The sequence below is a fragment of the Coregonus lavaretus genome, assembly GCF_964263955.1.
Source record: "Coregonus lavaretus genome assembly, chromosome: 40".
NCBI classification, from domain to species: domain Eukaryota; kingdom Metazoa; phylum Chordata; class Actinopteri; order Salmoniformes; family Salmonidae; genus Coregonus; species Coregonus lavaretus.
In genome coordinates, this window is record NC_140027.1 from 6,154,417 (window position 1) to 6,172,440 (window position 18,024).

At 44.6% G+C, this 18,024-nt stretch overlaps 1 protein-coding gene across 1 annotated transcript in view; it reads right to left on the reverse strand.

Moving 5' to 3' along the window:
* The window catches only part of LOC311113370 (alpha-1,6-mannosylglycoprotein 6-beta-N-acetylglucosaminyltransferase B-like), a gene marked incomplete at both ends in the record, with an annotated part of 119,167 nt that overhangs the window by 37,235 nt on the left and 63,908 nt on the right, over positions 1-18,024 (reverse strand). The window contains one exon of the mRNA XM_084156579.1: positions 3,432-3,563. Coding sequence (XP_084012705.1) covers positions 3,432-3,563 — 132 coding nt within the window. The remainder of the gene's footprint in view (positions 1-3,431; positions 3,564-18,024) is intronic.

An 18,024-nucleotide genomic window follows, 5' to 3' on the forward strand; every position in this document is an offset into this window, starting at 1 on the left:
AAGACCAACGATTTAAATGCCTTTGAACAGGGTATGGTAGTAGGTGTCAGGAGCACCGGTTTGAGTGTGTCAAGAACTGCAACGCTGCTGGGTTTTTCACACTCAACAGTTTCCTGTATCAAGAATAATCCACCACCCAAAGGAAATACAGCCAACTTGACACAACTGTGGGAAGCATTGGAGTCAACCTGTGCCAGCATCCCTGTGGAAAGCTTTCCATGCCCCGACGAATTGAGGCTGTTCTAAGTCGCTCTGGATAAGAGCGTCTGCTAAATGACGTAAATGTAAATGTAAATAAGAACACAGACAGCCACAGATACAGATACAAATACAGACACACACAAATACAGACATACACAAATACAGACACACACAGATACAGACAAAATGTATGCGCACATGACTGTAAGTCGCTTTGGATAAAAGCGTCTGCTAAATGGCATATTATTATTATGTATTATTATTATAAAAGAGGATGCAACTCAATATTATGAAAGGTGTTCCTAATGTTTGGTACACTCAGTGTACATTACACTATCTGGGTCAAAAAGGGGAAAAAGGTAACTGTGGTTTGTAAATACTGTGATCAGTGCTCCCAGTAGCCGTTTATGAGGTGAGAAATGGCCTGGGTTGCTGAGTAAGTGTGTGTGCTTACGTAACATTGTGTGTGTGTGCGCGCACGTGTGTTTGTGTGCATGTATACCCTTGTAGTCCTCTTCTAGCTCTGCTCTATCAGAGCAGTACATTCACCATGCGTATGTAAAGGACGTCACACTGCTTGCTTAGCGAGTACCACTTCCTCCCGATTCTACCCATTCCTGGCGCCAACTCAGGACCTCTACCTTGCAGCACACATGACGGCCCTCCTGAAGTGTCTTACCAGTTGGCGCCTTGCGAAAAGATAGCTGGCCCAAGTGGGGACACTTCAGGCTGACGAGTATGTTTCACACATCCCCATGTTCTACACGTACATAGTGATCAATAGCGTAGCCCCCGTTATCAGTTCAGTGTGTGATTTAAAGCTGCACACTATCAGCTTTCAGCATCTTTACCAGAGCTCTGCCCCATTCCTATCATTGACCCTCCTCTTCTTCCCGTGAACCCACACACACACCCAGGCACACGCACATGCACGCGCGCACACACACACAAACACACACCTCCCCCTCCCTCCCCCAGGAAACTAGCTTATTGGCTGGCCAGGCATTATTAATGCATCTGGACGTTGGAAGCAATCTAAAACTAAAGTAATTAAACAGAGACTGAAGGGCCCAGGAGCTCTGCACTTGATTAATGATATGCCTTTCAGCTGATAGGGCTGATAAAAGGCTCGTATCTCATTCTTGTTCACAAAACCTCTAAGGATTGTGGGTAAAGTACTACATCTGGGGTTAAAGTGGAGGGGAAAATCCAGTGTCTAAAGGCTACTTCATCCTTTAAAGTGTACGAGGCTCCAATAAGTTGTGGACTAGACTGATAAATTATTAATGTTTGTAGTATAATAGCTTTGTCATATGATGTACCGTGCGGAAGAAAGCTCTGGAGAATGTTCTTCTTACAAATCAATACTGAGCTTTATACATGTCATGTATCATATAGTGAGTTGGTCGTTCATTTCATAGTGATGTTCATTTGCTGTGTGTTGCAGAGAGATTTATGATGTGAGCTCACATATCGGTTCTCATTAAATAATAGTAAGGTTGTTTACCATAGCTACATCTGAATATGTTTAGGACTTACTTTTCAAAAAGTGATGATATAAATTACTTTTCGAAACCTCAAATCACACATTACTCAAAAATGTAGTTGGTTTATACACCACAAACCCTCAATTGATCGGGAGAGATTGACGTGTGCTGCTTTGCCTCACAACACTAAAACTCACATCCGATTAGGGTAGGCAGAAATCAACTTGACTCCATAACCATTGAGCCACTCACTGTCTGGGAGAGCGGCTGCTAGTGCTGACCTCAGCAAACTATTACGACCAGTTGGGCAAAGTTGTTTGGTCACACACACACACACACACATACACACATACACACACACACACACACACACACACACACAGTCTTCTACGACTAACCTTGTGGGGACACACAAATCAGCAAAGTTGTTTGGTCACACACACACACACACACACACACACATACACACACACACACACATACACACACACACACACAGCCAAAGAGGCTGCTGGGTGGATTTCAGGGATCACTCACCATGCTCTTGCGCTCAAACACACACACACACATGCACGTATACATACATATACACACACAGAGAGAGCTGCTGGGATAATTTAACTGGAGCATCGGGCCCACTTATCGTGCTCTTACCTCATGCCAAAATGCATACACACACGCACGCATACCAAAACTCTCTCATCCCTCATTCATAATTGGATTTAAAAAATACATGGCTTGGGCATCGGCTGTTATCTGGTGCCAGTTTGAGTCAAGAGGCCTGCCACTCTTCCATTTGCACTCTCCCCCTCTCCCTCTATCTTTCTTCCCCTCTATCTCGCTCCATCGTTCTCTCAGCACCTCGCTACGATCGATAGTTAACCTCACAGCAAAACCCAACCAGTACAACAGTAATTATAAGCTGTTGACAGCTGGGCTGGTGCATACTGTATATAGAAGATGGGCTGGTATGGGCGTTGTGCTGTCAATATGCGTTCTAGTTGGTGCTATTTGTTGCCGAGCAGAAAAGTCCCTGATAGAAACAGGAAAATCTGCCAATGGTGTGTGTCAGATAGATGGTACTGAACATGTGTGTGTGTATCTGTATGTGTGTGTGTGTGTGCCTCTAAACGTGTGTGTCAAATCAAATACATGTTTATTTCTCACATGCGCCGAATACAACAAGTGTAGACGTCACCATGAAATGCTTACTTACCAGCCCTTTCCTAACAATGCAGTTAAAAAGTATGAAAAGTACTAGTATGTGTGTTTTTTTGTGTATGTGTATGTGTTTGTGTGTTTCTCTGAACGCATTTATGCGTGTGTGGACTTCAAAAGGAAGACCTGTCATGTAATTCTCAGTGGATGGAGAGAGTGTATTGTTACTGCTGTGGTGCTGTCCTTCTGTATTGATGCCTCCCCCTCCCCTTCCATCATAGGAATAGACAGGACTGACAGTCTGGCCTGAGACAGAGATGTTTTACTGACCTATAAACTAACTGTGTGAGTTACGAGCAGAGAGACACGTCAGTAGCAGTGTACCTAATAAGCAGCCATAATGGACTCATAAACACAGGCCGTAAACCTTAGCTATGCCAACACACTGACACATGTATATTATACACACTGACACGTACACGCGCGTGCACACACACACACACACACACACACACACACACACACACACACACACACACACACACACACACACACACACACACACACAGAGAGACAGAAACTTACTTGTGTCTCTTGAGCGAGAGCCCCATGTGCTGCTTCATCTGCTGCATGCCGTGGTAGTCTGTGTAGATGAGGTCAAAGGGCAGAGGTCCTGTCAGGGGGCAGCTCCCTCTGCCTGGGGGCACCCCGAGAAACCTATTAGACAGAAACACACAGAGCAGAGGTTACATGAACTACTGTATGGTTCAAACACACAGAGCAGAGGTTACAATAACTACTGTATGGTTCAAACACACAGAGCAGAGGTTACATGAACTACTGTATGGTTCAAACACACAGAGCAGAGGTTACATTAACTACTGTATGGTTCAAACACAGAGCAGAGGTTACATTAACTACTGTATGGTTCAAACACACAGCACACAGACAGAGCAGAGGTTACATTAACTATGATTTCCATGGATCAGTTGGTTGGAGAAGGTTAAGAGATAAAAATGTGTTATTGTCACATACGGATAGGTGCAGTGAAATGTGTTGTTTTACAGGGTCAGCCATAGTAGTACGGCGACCCCTGGAGAAAATTAGGCTTAAGTGCCTTGCTCAAGGGCACATCGACCAATCTTTCACCTTGTCAGCTCAGGGATTCAAACCAGCTTTAACCGTAAGGCTACCTGCTGCCCTGTTTGATGCCTGCATGGGGACCTGTTGTATACTTAGAACCAGGTCACCACAACCCTGACCAGGAAACACTGTGCCCTGGACTGTAGGGTCAAAAGTCAATCCTGGTCAGGTCAAAACACCTTTGGTTCTGTACTGCATTCACTGTAAGTCACTTTGAATAAACCACCATCTCATTAGTGTACTATGACAAGACAAACGTTGAAGCCGCTTGTAAGCCACAGAGCAATAGAGAAACACAATAAAACATAAATCAAACAACTAGATAATTGATGATGAGGGTGAAGCACCAGATGGTTAGAACAGTGAGTAGCAGATGGTTAGAACAGTGAGTGGACAACAGCGTCAAAAAAAGAGCGAGATCTACACATCAAACGGTCAAAGGGGCACTGACTGGGGAGAAATATGTCAGTTTCAGAGATGAGAAGAGAGAGGGAGAGGACGAAAGAGGAGTGTGTATCAGAGAGAGAGAGAGATGCAGAGAGACTCCCTGCCAGTGGATGGTTTCGTGTTTTTGCATTATTAAGGAAGAGTGAGTGACAGCTGGAGCCTGTGAGAGAGAGAATGTGTGTGTCAGTGTGTGTGTGTGTGTGTGTGTGTGTGTGGTCTACATCTGTGTGTCAGTGTGTGTGTGTGTGTGTGTGTGTGTGTGTGGTCTACATCTGTGTGTCAGTGTGTGTGTGTGTGTGTGTGTGTGTGTGTATGTGTGTGTGGTCTACATCTGTGTGTCAGTGTGTGTGTGTGTGTGTGTGTGAGTGTGTGTGTATGTGTGTGTGTGTGTGTGTGTGTGTGTGTGTGTGCGGTCTACGTCTGTGTGTCAGTGTGTGTGTCTCTCACACACATTATTCTCTCCACAGTTGATTCCCCCACAACATTCCAAACTCCTTACCATCAAAAAATAAAAGGAATCTACTGCAACCCAAAACCCTTGCCTTCACTGATTTCTACTATACCCCAGTAGGCAGAAGGATTCTCCCTTTCCTATGTTTCTCATGTATTTTCACTCATCAATTTACACTGTATAAATGTCCTCCTACTAGAAGAGGAAGAAGTAGAGACCACTCCTGAGACCACAGGGCTGTCTGCTTTCACTCCCCACACTTGACTCCATTTTCTTTCGCATCGATTGGCTAAAACCTTGGAGTTACCGTGCCAACTGAGTCCCTATTTGATACCTGACCTGTGAGTGGTCTCGGTGAGCATGTGTGTGTGTTGGCCAACTGTGACAGATGGAGACACAAGGCTAATGGACATGGTGGTAAAGGTGGGCTACAGTCAATTTCCTCTCTCTACAGAACGCACGTTTTATATTTGATTCGAGCAGACCCTCTTATCCTGAGGGACTTACAATAAGTGCATTTGGAAAAGGAAGTTGATATGAATGACCGCATACTGTAATACGAGCAAATAAAACACAAACTAATTTTAAGTAACAATCACAACGCTAGAATGAAGGAGAGAAAGGGAGAGAGAGAGAGAAAGAGAAAGAGAGAGAGAAAGAGAGAGAGACAGTGTGTCCCCATGCATGTGTGTTTTGGAGCTCAGACAGTGAACACTACACACACACACACAGACACACATACACACACACACTTATTACCGAAACACACACACGATATAGACACAACATGTTCCTCTGGCTAGCTCATCTATTTCTCTACAGACTAAAAGACACCACTGTTGAATATACTATAAACACTGAAGCCTTCAACAAGCCTCTCACACAATGTACAGCCTAACAGCATGTCACGTGTTGGGATGGTCCTCTGTAGCTCGGCTGGTAGAGCATGGTGCTTGTAACACCAAGGTAGTGGGTTCGATCCCCGGGACCACCCATACACAAAAAAAAATATGCACGCATGACTGTAAGTCGCTTTGGATAAAAGCGTCTGCTAAATGGCTTATTATTTATTATTATGAGAGGGACGTTTGTATGGAGTGAGACAGGATGCTGTTCTACTGTCTATAACCTACTATCTCGAGATCCTGTTATACAGTAGATATAGTTCTGAGAGCACTTGTTAGAAAGAGGAGAGGCTGTTCGTCTAATACTGTAAGTCTATGTCTGACTCTCATCCTTGAGAGTGAGAGGAGATAAGGGTGGCTGACGTCTGTGTGTGTGTGTTTGTGTGTGTGTGTGTGTGTGTGTGTGTGTGTGCATGTGCGTGTGTGTATGCCTCTGCAATTTGATGGGAATTCTGAAGGAGGTTTCACCATAGACAAGCTGCCACTGTCTCCCTCCTCCACCTCTTCACCCACGGCCCTGACTGGCATGTTTGAGCCCTTCTCCCATCAAGAATCCCACTCCCCATCCAACCAACATATCCCCCAACTCTCTCTGTCCTTCACATCACTCATACTCCCATGTAGCCCACTTCACACAACAACCCCCCCCAAAAAAACATACAATTCTTTACTGTGCTGACAATCAAACACAACATTCCTGCAGTACTGTATGTATAAAAATAAACTGTACTGTATGTATATATATTTTTTTGAGTATGAGCCTAATGGAACTCTCTAGGGGAGGCTTTTACTGTAAAGCATTAAGACATGAAAGAGCATAAGCTTTAAGCTTTAATAATACATTATATATGGCTGGTAGTACTGAGTCCTATAGGCGCGTCTGTATGTAGCAAGGTACACTTTGTTGAACATACTGTGTGGTGTGTGTTGGGGGCGGCTGTTTGTGTGGGGGAAGGCTGTGTGTGTGTTTACAGTGTGTGTGTGTGCAGGTCTCTTCTTGTTATTGGTGTCCTTTAGTAGTGGTTTCTTTGCAGCAATTCGACCATGAAGGCCTGATTCACAAAGTCCCCTCTGAACAATTGATGTTGAGATGTGTCTGTTACTTGAACTCTGTGAAGCATTTATTTGGGCTGCAATTTCTGAGGCTGGTAACTCTAATGAACGTATCCTCTGCAGCAGAGGTACTTCTGGGTCTTCCATTACTGTGGCGGTCCTCATGAGACCCAGTTTCATCATAGCGCTTGATGGTTTTTGCAACTGCACTTGAAGAAACTTTCAAAGTTCTTGAAAATGACCGTATTGACTGACCTTCATGTCTTAAAGTAATGATGGACTCTCGTTTCTCTTTGCTTATTTGAGCTGTTCTTGCCATAATATGGACTTGGTCTTTTACCAAATAGGGTTATCTTCTGTATACCCCCCTACCTTGTCACAACATAACTGATTGGCTCAAACGCATTGGCTCCACAAATTAACTTTTAAGAAATGCATTCCAGGTGACTACTCGATGAAGCTGGTTGAGAGAATGCCAAGAGTGTGCAAAGCTTTCATCAAAGCAAAGGGTGGCTATTTGAAGAATCTCAAATATTTAATATATTTTGATTGGTTTAACACTTTTTTTGGTTACTACATGATTCCATTAGTGTTATTTCATAGTTTTGATGTCTTCACTATTATTCTACAATGTAATTTTTTTTCGTAATGAGTAGGTGTGTCCAAACTTTTCACTGGTAGTGTATAAAATATCTGATGGCTATGGTCTGAGTTAATAAGCATCTGCACCTGGGAATAAAAGACAAAACATTGCAGAAAACATTTCACTTTGACTGTCTTCAGACGTCACCTTGAAATTGTATGCCTCTCCCTTTGAGTGGTATTGCCTCAACATTTAAAGTATTAGGTGAAAACATCGCAGCACATCAGACGCTAAGTAAGTGGCATAGGAAATACAGGGTCTGCATCCCAAATGGCACCGTATTCCCTACATTGTGCACTACTTTTGACCAGAGCCCTATGGGCCCGGGTCAAAAGTAGTGCACTCTAAAGGGAATAGGATACCATTTGGGACACATAATGGGAGATTTACAGGAAGCAGAGCAGACAGCGTGTGAGGGCGGCGGGCCTCAATCAAACTAGATGATTTATGAATCAAATAAATCCTGCATAACACTCTGATTCCATTTCCTATCGTCTGCATTATTGGTCAAACCTGAACAAACTGTTAATGATGAATATCATATATCATAATATGAATATCATAATATGACACATCCACAATGCATTGAGAAACGGCTCCTCTTGGCTCCAGACCTGTGATCCTTTCTCATTGCGCTCCGCAGGACTTCAATCAAGCTTTTGTTTGCCCTAAGATGGCTATCTGTCTCTGATATCTCCCATCCGTAACCACCTGGGAAACTGGAGACGTGTGACGGAGAAAAAATGGCCGCCGTTGCGCTAATCACGCTAACACTAACTGCCCTCAGAACCAATGCAAACCAATGCAATCCATTCAACGTTGTTAGCCATCACTTTAATACTTGTTTTTTATTTATAAAGCCTAGCTTTTTTTCTTATTATATTCCCTCCTTTCTTGGCAGCCGTTCAGCCCGTCAACGCCACCGCTGCGTGACTAGTGTTGTCAGAATCGTGCAAGAGAGGAAACGAGAGGAAAACGAGGGAGTAATTTGATTAATTTATCCCCTCCCATCCTCCTCCTCCCTCCCCCTACCACACCCTTCTGCCCCATCACGACTAAAAAAGAACTCCTCCCAGATGAAATTGCATTAGTTACTGGCCCGAGCATGGGTTTTTACAAAGCCCTGTGCTGTTCTCTGTTGGCCAATTTAACCTCTCCTAGCGCGAAGAACTCTTAACTAAATTGGGAAATTGGGTGAACCCTTACCCATATCCTTTATGATTCCAGACCCCCTTACCCATAACCATTATGATCCCAGGGTGGCACAGTGAATGACTGTCATTGCCAGTGTTGTTTGTGTAGAGCGGGCATGTTGGTAGGCATGTGGTTTGAGTTACGACACGCGAGGGAAACAAACGCTCTCGTTTAAAATGAAATGGCAGGGGGCCAGGACACACACGCCCAATGACACACAGGGGCACAAAGGTGCCCAATTCCCCAGCGTCCTCCTTGTCTCTGGGCTGGCGTCCAATCAGCCAGCCCCTATGAACGCACACTGTGGCCACATAGTGGACCTATGTGAATAAGGTGAGTTAGGCTTTGGTGAATACAGATATAGGGGTAATATAGAGAAGTGCACTGATGCTGATCATTATTCTGTGAGAAAGTACATGTAACATTTTGGATAATATCTACATTATGTGAATTAAGATGGGGGTTGCTCTCTCTCTCTCTCTCTCTTTCTCTCTCTCTCTCTCTCTCCTCTGTACTCAGAGAAGAAAGGGATACGGGGAATGTGTGTGTGTCCAGCTGTGTGTGTGAGGTTGTCAGCTGGCTAAGCGTCTGTGCAGGGTGAAGGGTCTCCTCCGCAGTGACAGCAGCTCAGGGAAATGAAATGAGTCATGGGTGTGCATGTGTGTGTGTGTGTATGAGAGAGAGAGTGTGTGTATGTGTGTGTGTGACTGTTTGTGTGAGTGACTGTGTCTGTGTGTGTGCATGTGTGAGTAGCAGCAGGGGCGAGGGGCGAAGGGCGCTCCCATCAGGCCTGTCAGCAGGCTGTCATATCGTCCCCTCGGCTGACTAGAGGACAGGGTCACGAAGAGGGGGAGGAATGGAGGAAGGAAGGGGGGGGGGGGGCATGAAAGTCTGGCTGTGACAGCACTGTGGTATACAGGGCTTTAATGTATATACATACATTAAAGCCCTGTCACAGCCAGACTTGTGTGTGTGTGTATGTGTGTGCACTTGCGTATGTTTATCGTGTGTTCCCTCTCTCTCTCACGCACACACACACACGTAGGCCCTATAGGGGCAATCAGGCGTATGCTGGAGCAGATGATTAGATGATTACATGGATGGTTTGAGTGTCTGATTGCTGATTTGCTGTCTTTACTCCCCTGATGGAGGGTGTGATGAAACGGGATGTTGTGTAACAAATCAGTGAAATGACATGCTGCTAATTAGTACTAGTTTATGGTGTGTGTGTGTGTGTGTGTGTGTGTGTGTGTGTGTGTGTGTGTATGTATGTGTGTGCAGCTGTGCATGCGTGTATGTTTATGTGTGTGAGTGGATGCATGTGTGTATCTCACTACTCTCAAGTGTGTGTGTATTTCTCACACAGCCCCAAACATCCAGTAAATCCCAGCTCTGAGCCATGGCAGTGTGTGTGAGATAAGGGAGCTGCTAGAGCCATTAAATCCAGCCAGAGGAGGAAGAGAGGAGCGCTTGATGAATCAAAGTGAGGAAAAGAGGAAAGAGAGGGACAACCTACTCCGCCTCCTCTGTCAGAGTGAGTGAAGGGATACACTGTCTGCCTGGTTCCTAGAGTAACAGAGAGGGGGAGAGAAAGAGGGGGAGGGAGGAGAGAATGAGAATGGTGGAGACAGCAATACAGAGAGAAAGAGAGAAAGAGAGGGGAAAAGGGAACGGGGGATACCTAGTCAGTTGCACAACTGAATGCATTTAACCCAAGCCCTCTGAATCAGAGAGGTGCGGGGGGCTGCCTTAATCGACATCCACGTCATCGAGAAAGAGCGATGGAAATAAGACAAATTGGGGGGATTAATGCTGACGGCAAGTGAGGTGGAGAGAGAGAGAGGGATGGGGGGCAGGGATGTAGAGGTAGAAAGAGGGTGAGATGGAAAGGAAAAAGTTAAAGAGACATCTTTCTCGCCTGCTGGGGTTCCGGTCGGGCCTCTGGGCATGTGATTCTCTCTCGCTTTTCTACACTCTGTCTCACCCCTCCAACACTCCTCCTCCACACACAGACTTCTTCTCTCTCTCCTCTGACAGCTTACTAATGAGAGCCCTGATACACTGAGACAGAGAGAGGGAGACTGTTCTGACTGAGCTCAGCGATCCTCCTGCATATGCATCCATCTATAATGATCCTGCTTCTGCTTTGTCTCCACTTTGGCTAAGCACTGTTTAACACGTCAGCAAATACAGTTGTATCACTAGAATTCCCCTTAAATCATGATGAATAAGCCTCTCCATTGGTTGTGAAGGGAGCCAAAGAGGAGAGAACACACACACACACACACACACACACACACAGGTGTACAGTGGGGAAAAAAAGTAATTAGTCAGCCACCAATTGTGCAAGTTCTCCCACTTAAAAAGATGAGAGAGGCCTGTAATTTTCATCATAGGTACACGTCAACTATGACAGACAAATTGAGAAGAAAAAAATCCAGAAAATCACATTGTATGATTTTTTATGAATTTATTTGCAAATTATGGTGGAAAATAAGTATTTGGTCACCTAGAAAAAAGCAGATTTCTGGCTCTCACAGACCTGTAACTTATTCTTTAAGAGGCTCCTCTGTCCTCCACTCGTTACCTGTATTAATGGCACCTGTTTGAACTTGTTATCAGTAAAAAAGACACCTGTCCACAACCTCAAACAGTCACACTCCAAACTCCACTATGGCCAAGACCAAAGAGCTGTCAAAGGACACCAGAAACAAAATTGTAGACCTGCATCAGGCTGGGAAGACTGAATCTGCAATAGGTAAGCAGCTTGGTTTGAAGAAATCAACTGTGGGAGCAATTATTAGGAAATGGAAGACATACAAGACCACTGATAATCTCCCTCGATCTGGGGCTCCACGCAAGATCTCACCCCGTGGGGTCAAAATGATCACAAGAACGGTGAGCAAAAATCCCAGAACCACACGGGGGGACCTAGTGAATGACCTGCAGAGAGCTGGGACCAAAGTAACAAAGCCTACCATAGTAACACACTACGCCGCCAGGAACTCAAATCCTGCAGTGCCAGATGTGTCTGGCACTGCAGAGTGGCGCAGTGGTCTTAAGGCACTGCATCGCAGTGCTAACTGTGCCACTAGAGATCCTGGTTCGTATCCAGGCTCTGTCGCCGCTGGCCGCGACCGGGAGACTCATGGGCGGCGCACAATTGGCCCAGCGTCGTCCAGGGTAGGGGAGGGAATGGCCGGCAGGGATGTAGCTCAGTTGATAGAGCATGGCGTTTGCAACGCCAGGGTTGTGGGTTCGATTCCCACGGGGGGCCAGTATAAAAAAAATATGTATTCACTAACTGTAAGTCGCTCTGGATAAGAGCGTCTGCTAAATGACTAAAATGTAAATGTAAAATGTGTCCCCCTGCTTAAGCCAGTACATGTCCAGGCCCGTCTGAAGTTTGCTAGAGTGCATTTGGATGATCCAGAAGAGGATTGGGAGAATGTCATATGGTCAGATGAAACCAAAATATAACTTTTTGGTAAAAACTCAACTCGTCGTGTTTGGAGGACAAAGAATGCTGAGTTGCATCCAAAGAACACCATACCTACTGTGAAGCATGGGGGTGGAAGGAAACATCATGCTTTGGGGCTGTTTTTCTGCAAAGGGACCAGGACGACTGATCCGTGTAAAGGAAAGAATGAATGGGGCCATGTATCGTGAGATTTTGAGTGAAAACCTCCTTCCATCAGCAAGGGCATTGAAGATGAAACGTGGCTGGGTCTTTCAGCATGACAATGATCCCAAACACACCGCCCGGGCAACGAAGGAGTGGCTTCGTAAGAAGCATTTCAAGGTACTGGAGTGGCCTAGCCAGTCTCCAGATCTCAACCCCATAGAAAATCTTTGGAGGGAGTTGAAAGTTTGTGTTGCCCAGCAACAGCCCCAAAACATCACTGCTCTAGAGGAGATCTGCATGGAGGAATGGGCCAAAATACCAGCAACAGTGTGTGAAAACCTTGTGAAGACTTACAGAAAACTTTTGACCTGTGTCATTGCCAACAAAGGGTATATAACAAAGTATTGAGAAACTTTTGTTATTGACCAAATACTTATATTCCACCATAAGTTGCAAATAAATTCATAAAAAATCCTACAATGTGATTTTCAGGATTTTTTTTCTCATTTTGTCTGTCATAGTTGACGTGTACCTATGATGAAAATTACAGGCCTCTCTCATCTTTTTAAGTGGGAGAACATGCACAATTGGTGGCTGGCACGACTCCAACACCATCATTAAGTTTGCCGACGACACAACAGTGGTAGGCCTGATCACCGACAACGATGAGACAGCCTATAGGGAGGAGGTCAGAGATCTGGCCGTGTGGTGCCAGGACAACAACCTCTCCCTCAACGTGACCAAGACAAAGGAGATGATTGTGGACTACAGGAAAAAAAAGAGGACTGAGCACGCCCCCATTCTCATCGACGGGGCTGTAGTGGAACAGGTTGAGAGCTTCAAGTTCCTTGGTGTCCACATCACCAACGAACTATCATGGTCCAAACACACCAAGACAGTCGTGAAGAGGGCACGACAAAGCCTATTCCCCCTCAGGAGACTAAAAAGATTTGGCATGGGTCCTCAGATCCTCAAAAAATTCTACAGCTGCACCATCGAGAGCATCCTGACTGGTTGCATCACCGCCTGGTATGGCAACTGCTTGGCCTCTGACCGCAAGGCACTACAGAGGGTAGTGCGTACGGCCCAGTACATCACTGGGGCAAAGCTCCCTGCCATCCAGGACCTCTATACCAGGCGGTGTCAGAGGAAGGCCCTCAAAATTGTCAAAGACTCCAGCCACCCTAGTCATAGACTGTTCTCTCTGCTACCGCACGGCAAGCGGTACCGGAGTGCCAAGTCTAGGTCCAAAAGACTTCTCAACAGCTTCTACCCCCAAGCCATAAGACTCCTGAACAGCTAATCATGGCTACCCGGACTATTTGCACTGCCCCCCCACCCCATCCTTTTTACGCTGCTGCTACTCTGTTAAGTATTTATGCATAGTCACTTTAACTCTACCCACATGTACATATTACCTCAACTACCTCAACTAGCCGGTGCCCCCGCACATTGACTATGCAACGGTACCCCCCTGTATATATAGCCTCCCTACTGTCACTTTATTTTACTGTATATATAGCCTCCCTACTGTCACTTTATTTTACTTCTGCTCTTTTTTTCTCAACACTTTTTTGTTGTTGTTTTATTCTTACTTTTTTTGTTTAAAATAAATGCACTGTTGGTTAAGGGCTGTAAGTAAGCATTTCACTGTAATGTCTGCACCTGTTGTATTCGGCGCATGTGACCAATAAAATTTGATTTGATTTGATTTGACTAAATACTTTTTTCCCCCACTGTATATATGCATGTGCAGATACATGTGCAGATACACACACACACAGCTCAGCTGCTGACAGGGCAGTGCACAAACACAAGAGTGATAATTATAATATATTGATTGGTGATGTAGAGAGGGTGATGTATAAAAGAGTGGACTGGTTGGGGAGTGGATTTATACTGGCCTGGGGGACCGGGCTGAGGTAAGCCCTCTAGAATCCCCTGTAGACACACAACTGGTGAACAAGCCTAGGGTGAGGATGAAAGATTTGTGGAAACCGCTATGTACTTTAGCTAGCAAGTATAGGGATGGTGGTGGAACAGGCACACAGTTAGGTTTAATGCAGAAAGAAGTTGAGATCTGGACAGAGTTAATAAGGGAGAGCAGAGAGAGAGAAGGAGAGAGTAAGAGAGAGAGAGAGAGAGCGAGAGCGAGAGCGAGAGCGAGAGAGAGAGAGAGAGAGAGAGAGAGAGAGAGAGAGAGAGAGAGAGAGAGAGAGAGAGAGAGAGAGACAGAGAGAGAGAGAGAGACAGAGAGAGAGAGAGAGACAGAGAGACAGAGAGAGATTCAACATTCACACTATGTATTTGGTAATATATTGGTGAAGAACAGGCACAACATACAATACACCTTGGTATTCTATTACTAGGGGGACGGGAGTTATTCCTGAACACGAGCATGAGCAGGAAAAACTCTGGGTCATTAGATATTTCACACAGCACATTCTGACACGGACAGATACATCCAACGTGGTAAACATGTTAATGTCCCTCTTAGGTTATCTAAAGAGTGGAGAGAGGAGAGAGTCATTACAGCACCAATCTATTACAAAAGCAACTGCCATTACGTTCTGCATCTTCATCTCATATGATTCAATTACAGCCTCCTCAGTTAGCTGCACGAACAACAGAGATAAAAAGATTGAGAGAGATAAATAGGGAAATAGAGAGTGAAAGAAAGACAGAGACACACAGACAGAGTTTGAATAAAAAAGAGAGAGAGAGAGAGAGTGAGAGAGAGACAGAGACAGAGACAGAGACAGAGACAGAGACAGAGAGAGAGAGAGAGAGAGAGAGAGAGAGAGAGAGAGAGAGAGAGAGAGAGAGAGAGAGAGAGAGAGAGAGAGAGAAATTCAAATTCAAGTCTGCAATTTAAAGCACTTCAAACCCAAGAGCTGAGCCCAGAAACGAGCCCTCTCAGTCAGCTGGTGTTGGACCTAACCAACCAAGCTGACACCAGCACTGCTCCAAAAGAAAGAATTCCAATGAACAAAATCATGAACCAATCAAAGGACTCATATTTACAACATTGGAAAAACGAAACAAAATCCCAAAGCCGACTAAATTGCTATCTGACCCTAAACAGAGAATATGAATCGGCTGATTATCTCTACTCTGTAAGAGATACGAAGCAGAGACAGATCCTTCCCAAGTACAGGCTGAGTGACCATCAATTGGCAATAGAAACCAGCAGACATAAAAAGACATGGCTACCCAAAGAGGAGCGTATATGTGGTCACTGCACGACAGGGGAGGTAGAAACAGAAATGCACTTTCTCCTTTACTGTGATAAATATTCCTCACAAAGAGATTCATTATTCACAGAAATGACTAGATTTATTCCAAATTTTAACTTATTAAACCCAGAGGAAAAACTAAAAATACTCATGGGCGAAGGAGCTATGGCTCCTCTTGCAGCCAAATATGTATTTGCCTGCCATAGCCTGAGGGACACTGAATAATAACATCTGCATAATAAATAGTAACGTACATATTATTATTGTTATTGCTATTATTGTTATTATCATTATTATTGTTGTTTATCATTCCAAATAGTATTGGTATGGGTGGTAATGGTAATGATGGCAGTTTAATGATGGTGGTGGTAGTAGTGGTAGTATTGATGATGGTAGTTGTAGTACTGATATAATGGTGAAGATGACAGTTATTTAGTTATAAGTTAGTTATAGTTTCATTTTCCATATTTAAGATTTGTATATTTATTATATTTATACTATTGACTGTTACCATTTTATTGTTGTTATTTATTTATTATTATTTACTACCATTTTTTATTATTATTTGTTATTATTTATTATTTTATTACAATGTGTATTGTATATATTGTTGCTTTGGCAATATTGACGCAATGTTTTTCATGCCAATAAAGCAGCTTGACGAGAGAGAGAGAGAGACAGAGAGCGAGAGAGAGAGAGAGAGAGAGAGAGAGAGAGAGAGAGAGAGAGAGAGAGAGAGAGAGAGAGAGAGAGAGAGAGAGAGAGAGAGAGAGAGAGAGAGAGAGACAGAGACAGAGACAGAGACAGAGAGAGAGAGAGAGAGAGAGAGACAGAGAGACAGAGACAGAGAGAGACAGAGAGAGAGAGAGAGACAGAGACAGAGACAGAGACAGAGACAGAGACAGAGAGAGAGACAGAGAGAGAGAGAGATACAGAGAGAGATACAGAGAGAGAGAGAGAGAGAGAGAGCGGAGAGAGAGAGACAGAGAGAGACAGAGAGAGACAGAGACAGAGACAGAGACAGAGACAGAGACAGAGACAGAGACAGAGACAGAGACAGAGAGAGAGAGAGAGAGAGAGAGAGAGAGAGAGAGAGAGAGAGAGAGAGAGAGAGAGAGAGAGAGAGAGAGAGAGAGAGAGAGAGAGAGAGAGAGACAGAGAGAGAGAGAGAGACAGAGAGAGAGACAGAGACAGAGACAGAGACAGAGACAGAGACAGAGACAGAGACAGAGAGAGAGAGAGAGAGAGAGAGAGAGAGAGAGAGAGAGAGAGAGAGAGAAATAATGGGAAAGCAAGAGAAGGAGCTGTATTTCCTCTTAGTAAAATCAACTGCTCATCCCACTCAATTTAATTTCAACCCTGGCTGCACCAAAATGGGCCAATTTGCCCCTAGTGAGGATATAGAAAACTCCAGCCCTAGTTTGACCTGATTTTGAGGGACTTTTTCTCTCCAAGCCAATGGAAAATATGGAACATCGTCATTATCCATCATTAGTTTTTAGAAGTAAAAAAAAGTGAAAATGAGATGAGAATATTTCAATTTTTCTGTGGCGGTGAGCAGAAAGGATGGAACGACCCTCCAGGAGGGACGGGAAGGAATGCAATATTCTGGACGTGGTATTCCGGGGGGGTAATAGTATGTCAAATTAAGTCCCATTACTCAGTTATTATCTGCCATAGGGCAGTCATCTGAATGGATGGTTATGCGGCTATCATGCTATCTCACATTGAGGTCTGTGATGGTTTAACATATTCAGAATCAGCTCGGGGTAGAAGTTGTCTATAAGGACAGATCTAGGACCAGTTTACACTTCCTAATCCTAACTTTGGCCATTTGGAAGAAACTCTTAACTGATCTTAACTAAAATGTAAATGTAAATCTCAGATCAGTGTATATGGGGCAACTTCAGCCAACTCAGAATCAGAGTGTATGTGATGGTGTTGACAGCAGGGCAGCCTTTACTTCTCTGTACCCAATTAGTGTCTAGAGCCAGCTGTAGCAGCAGTTGCACTGTCTGAGCTTTTAAATTAGTGGGGTTTGATGTAACTGGCCTTTAGGAGGGATCTCTGTTCCCTTTAGCCTTGGCTTTAGATCTAGCACAGCACCACAGGGCTCCACAGAAGCACTTTACACATAACTCACCATTGATTGGGCAGGACTGAAATCTCATCCTTTCTATCTTTATCTTATTGTATTTCTTTCTCACCAGCTCACCTCTCTCGCTATACCGCTGTTTCACTTTTTCCCTCCTCTATTTCTCTCCCTTTCTCTTTCATCCCCCCTCTCTCTCGTCTAGGTTCGGAGTCTGCATGGCTTTTTCGCTCTCTCTCTCCTTCTTCTCTCTCTCGTGTGCACTCTCTCTCCTCCCTCTGGCCCCCTCTCTTTTCCATCAGAGGAGAAATACAGCTCTGTGAGAAGCAGGCGTTTGATGAATGGTACTACTACTGATCTCCCTGATTTCTGCAGTGGTCGTCATGTCT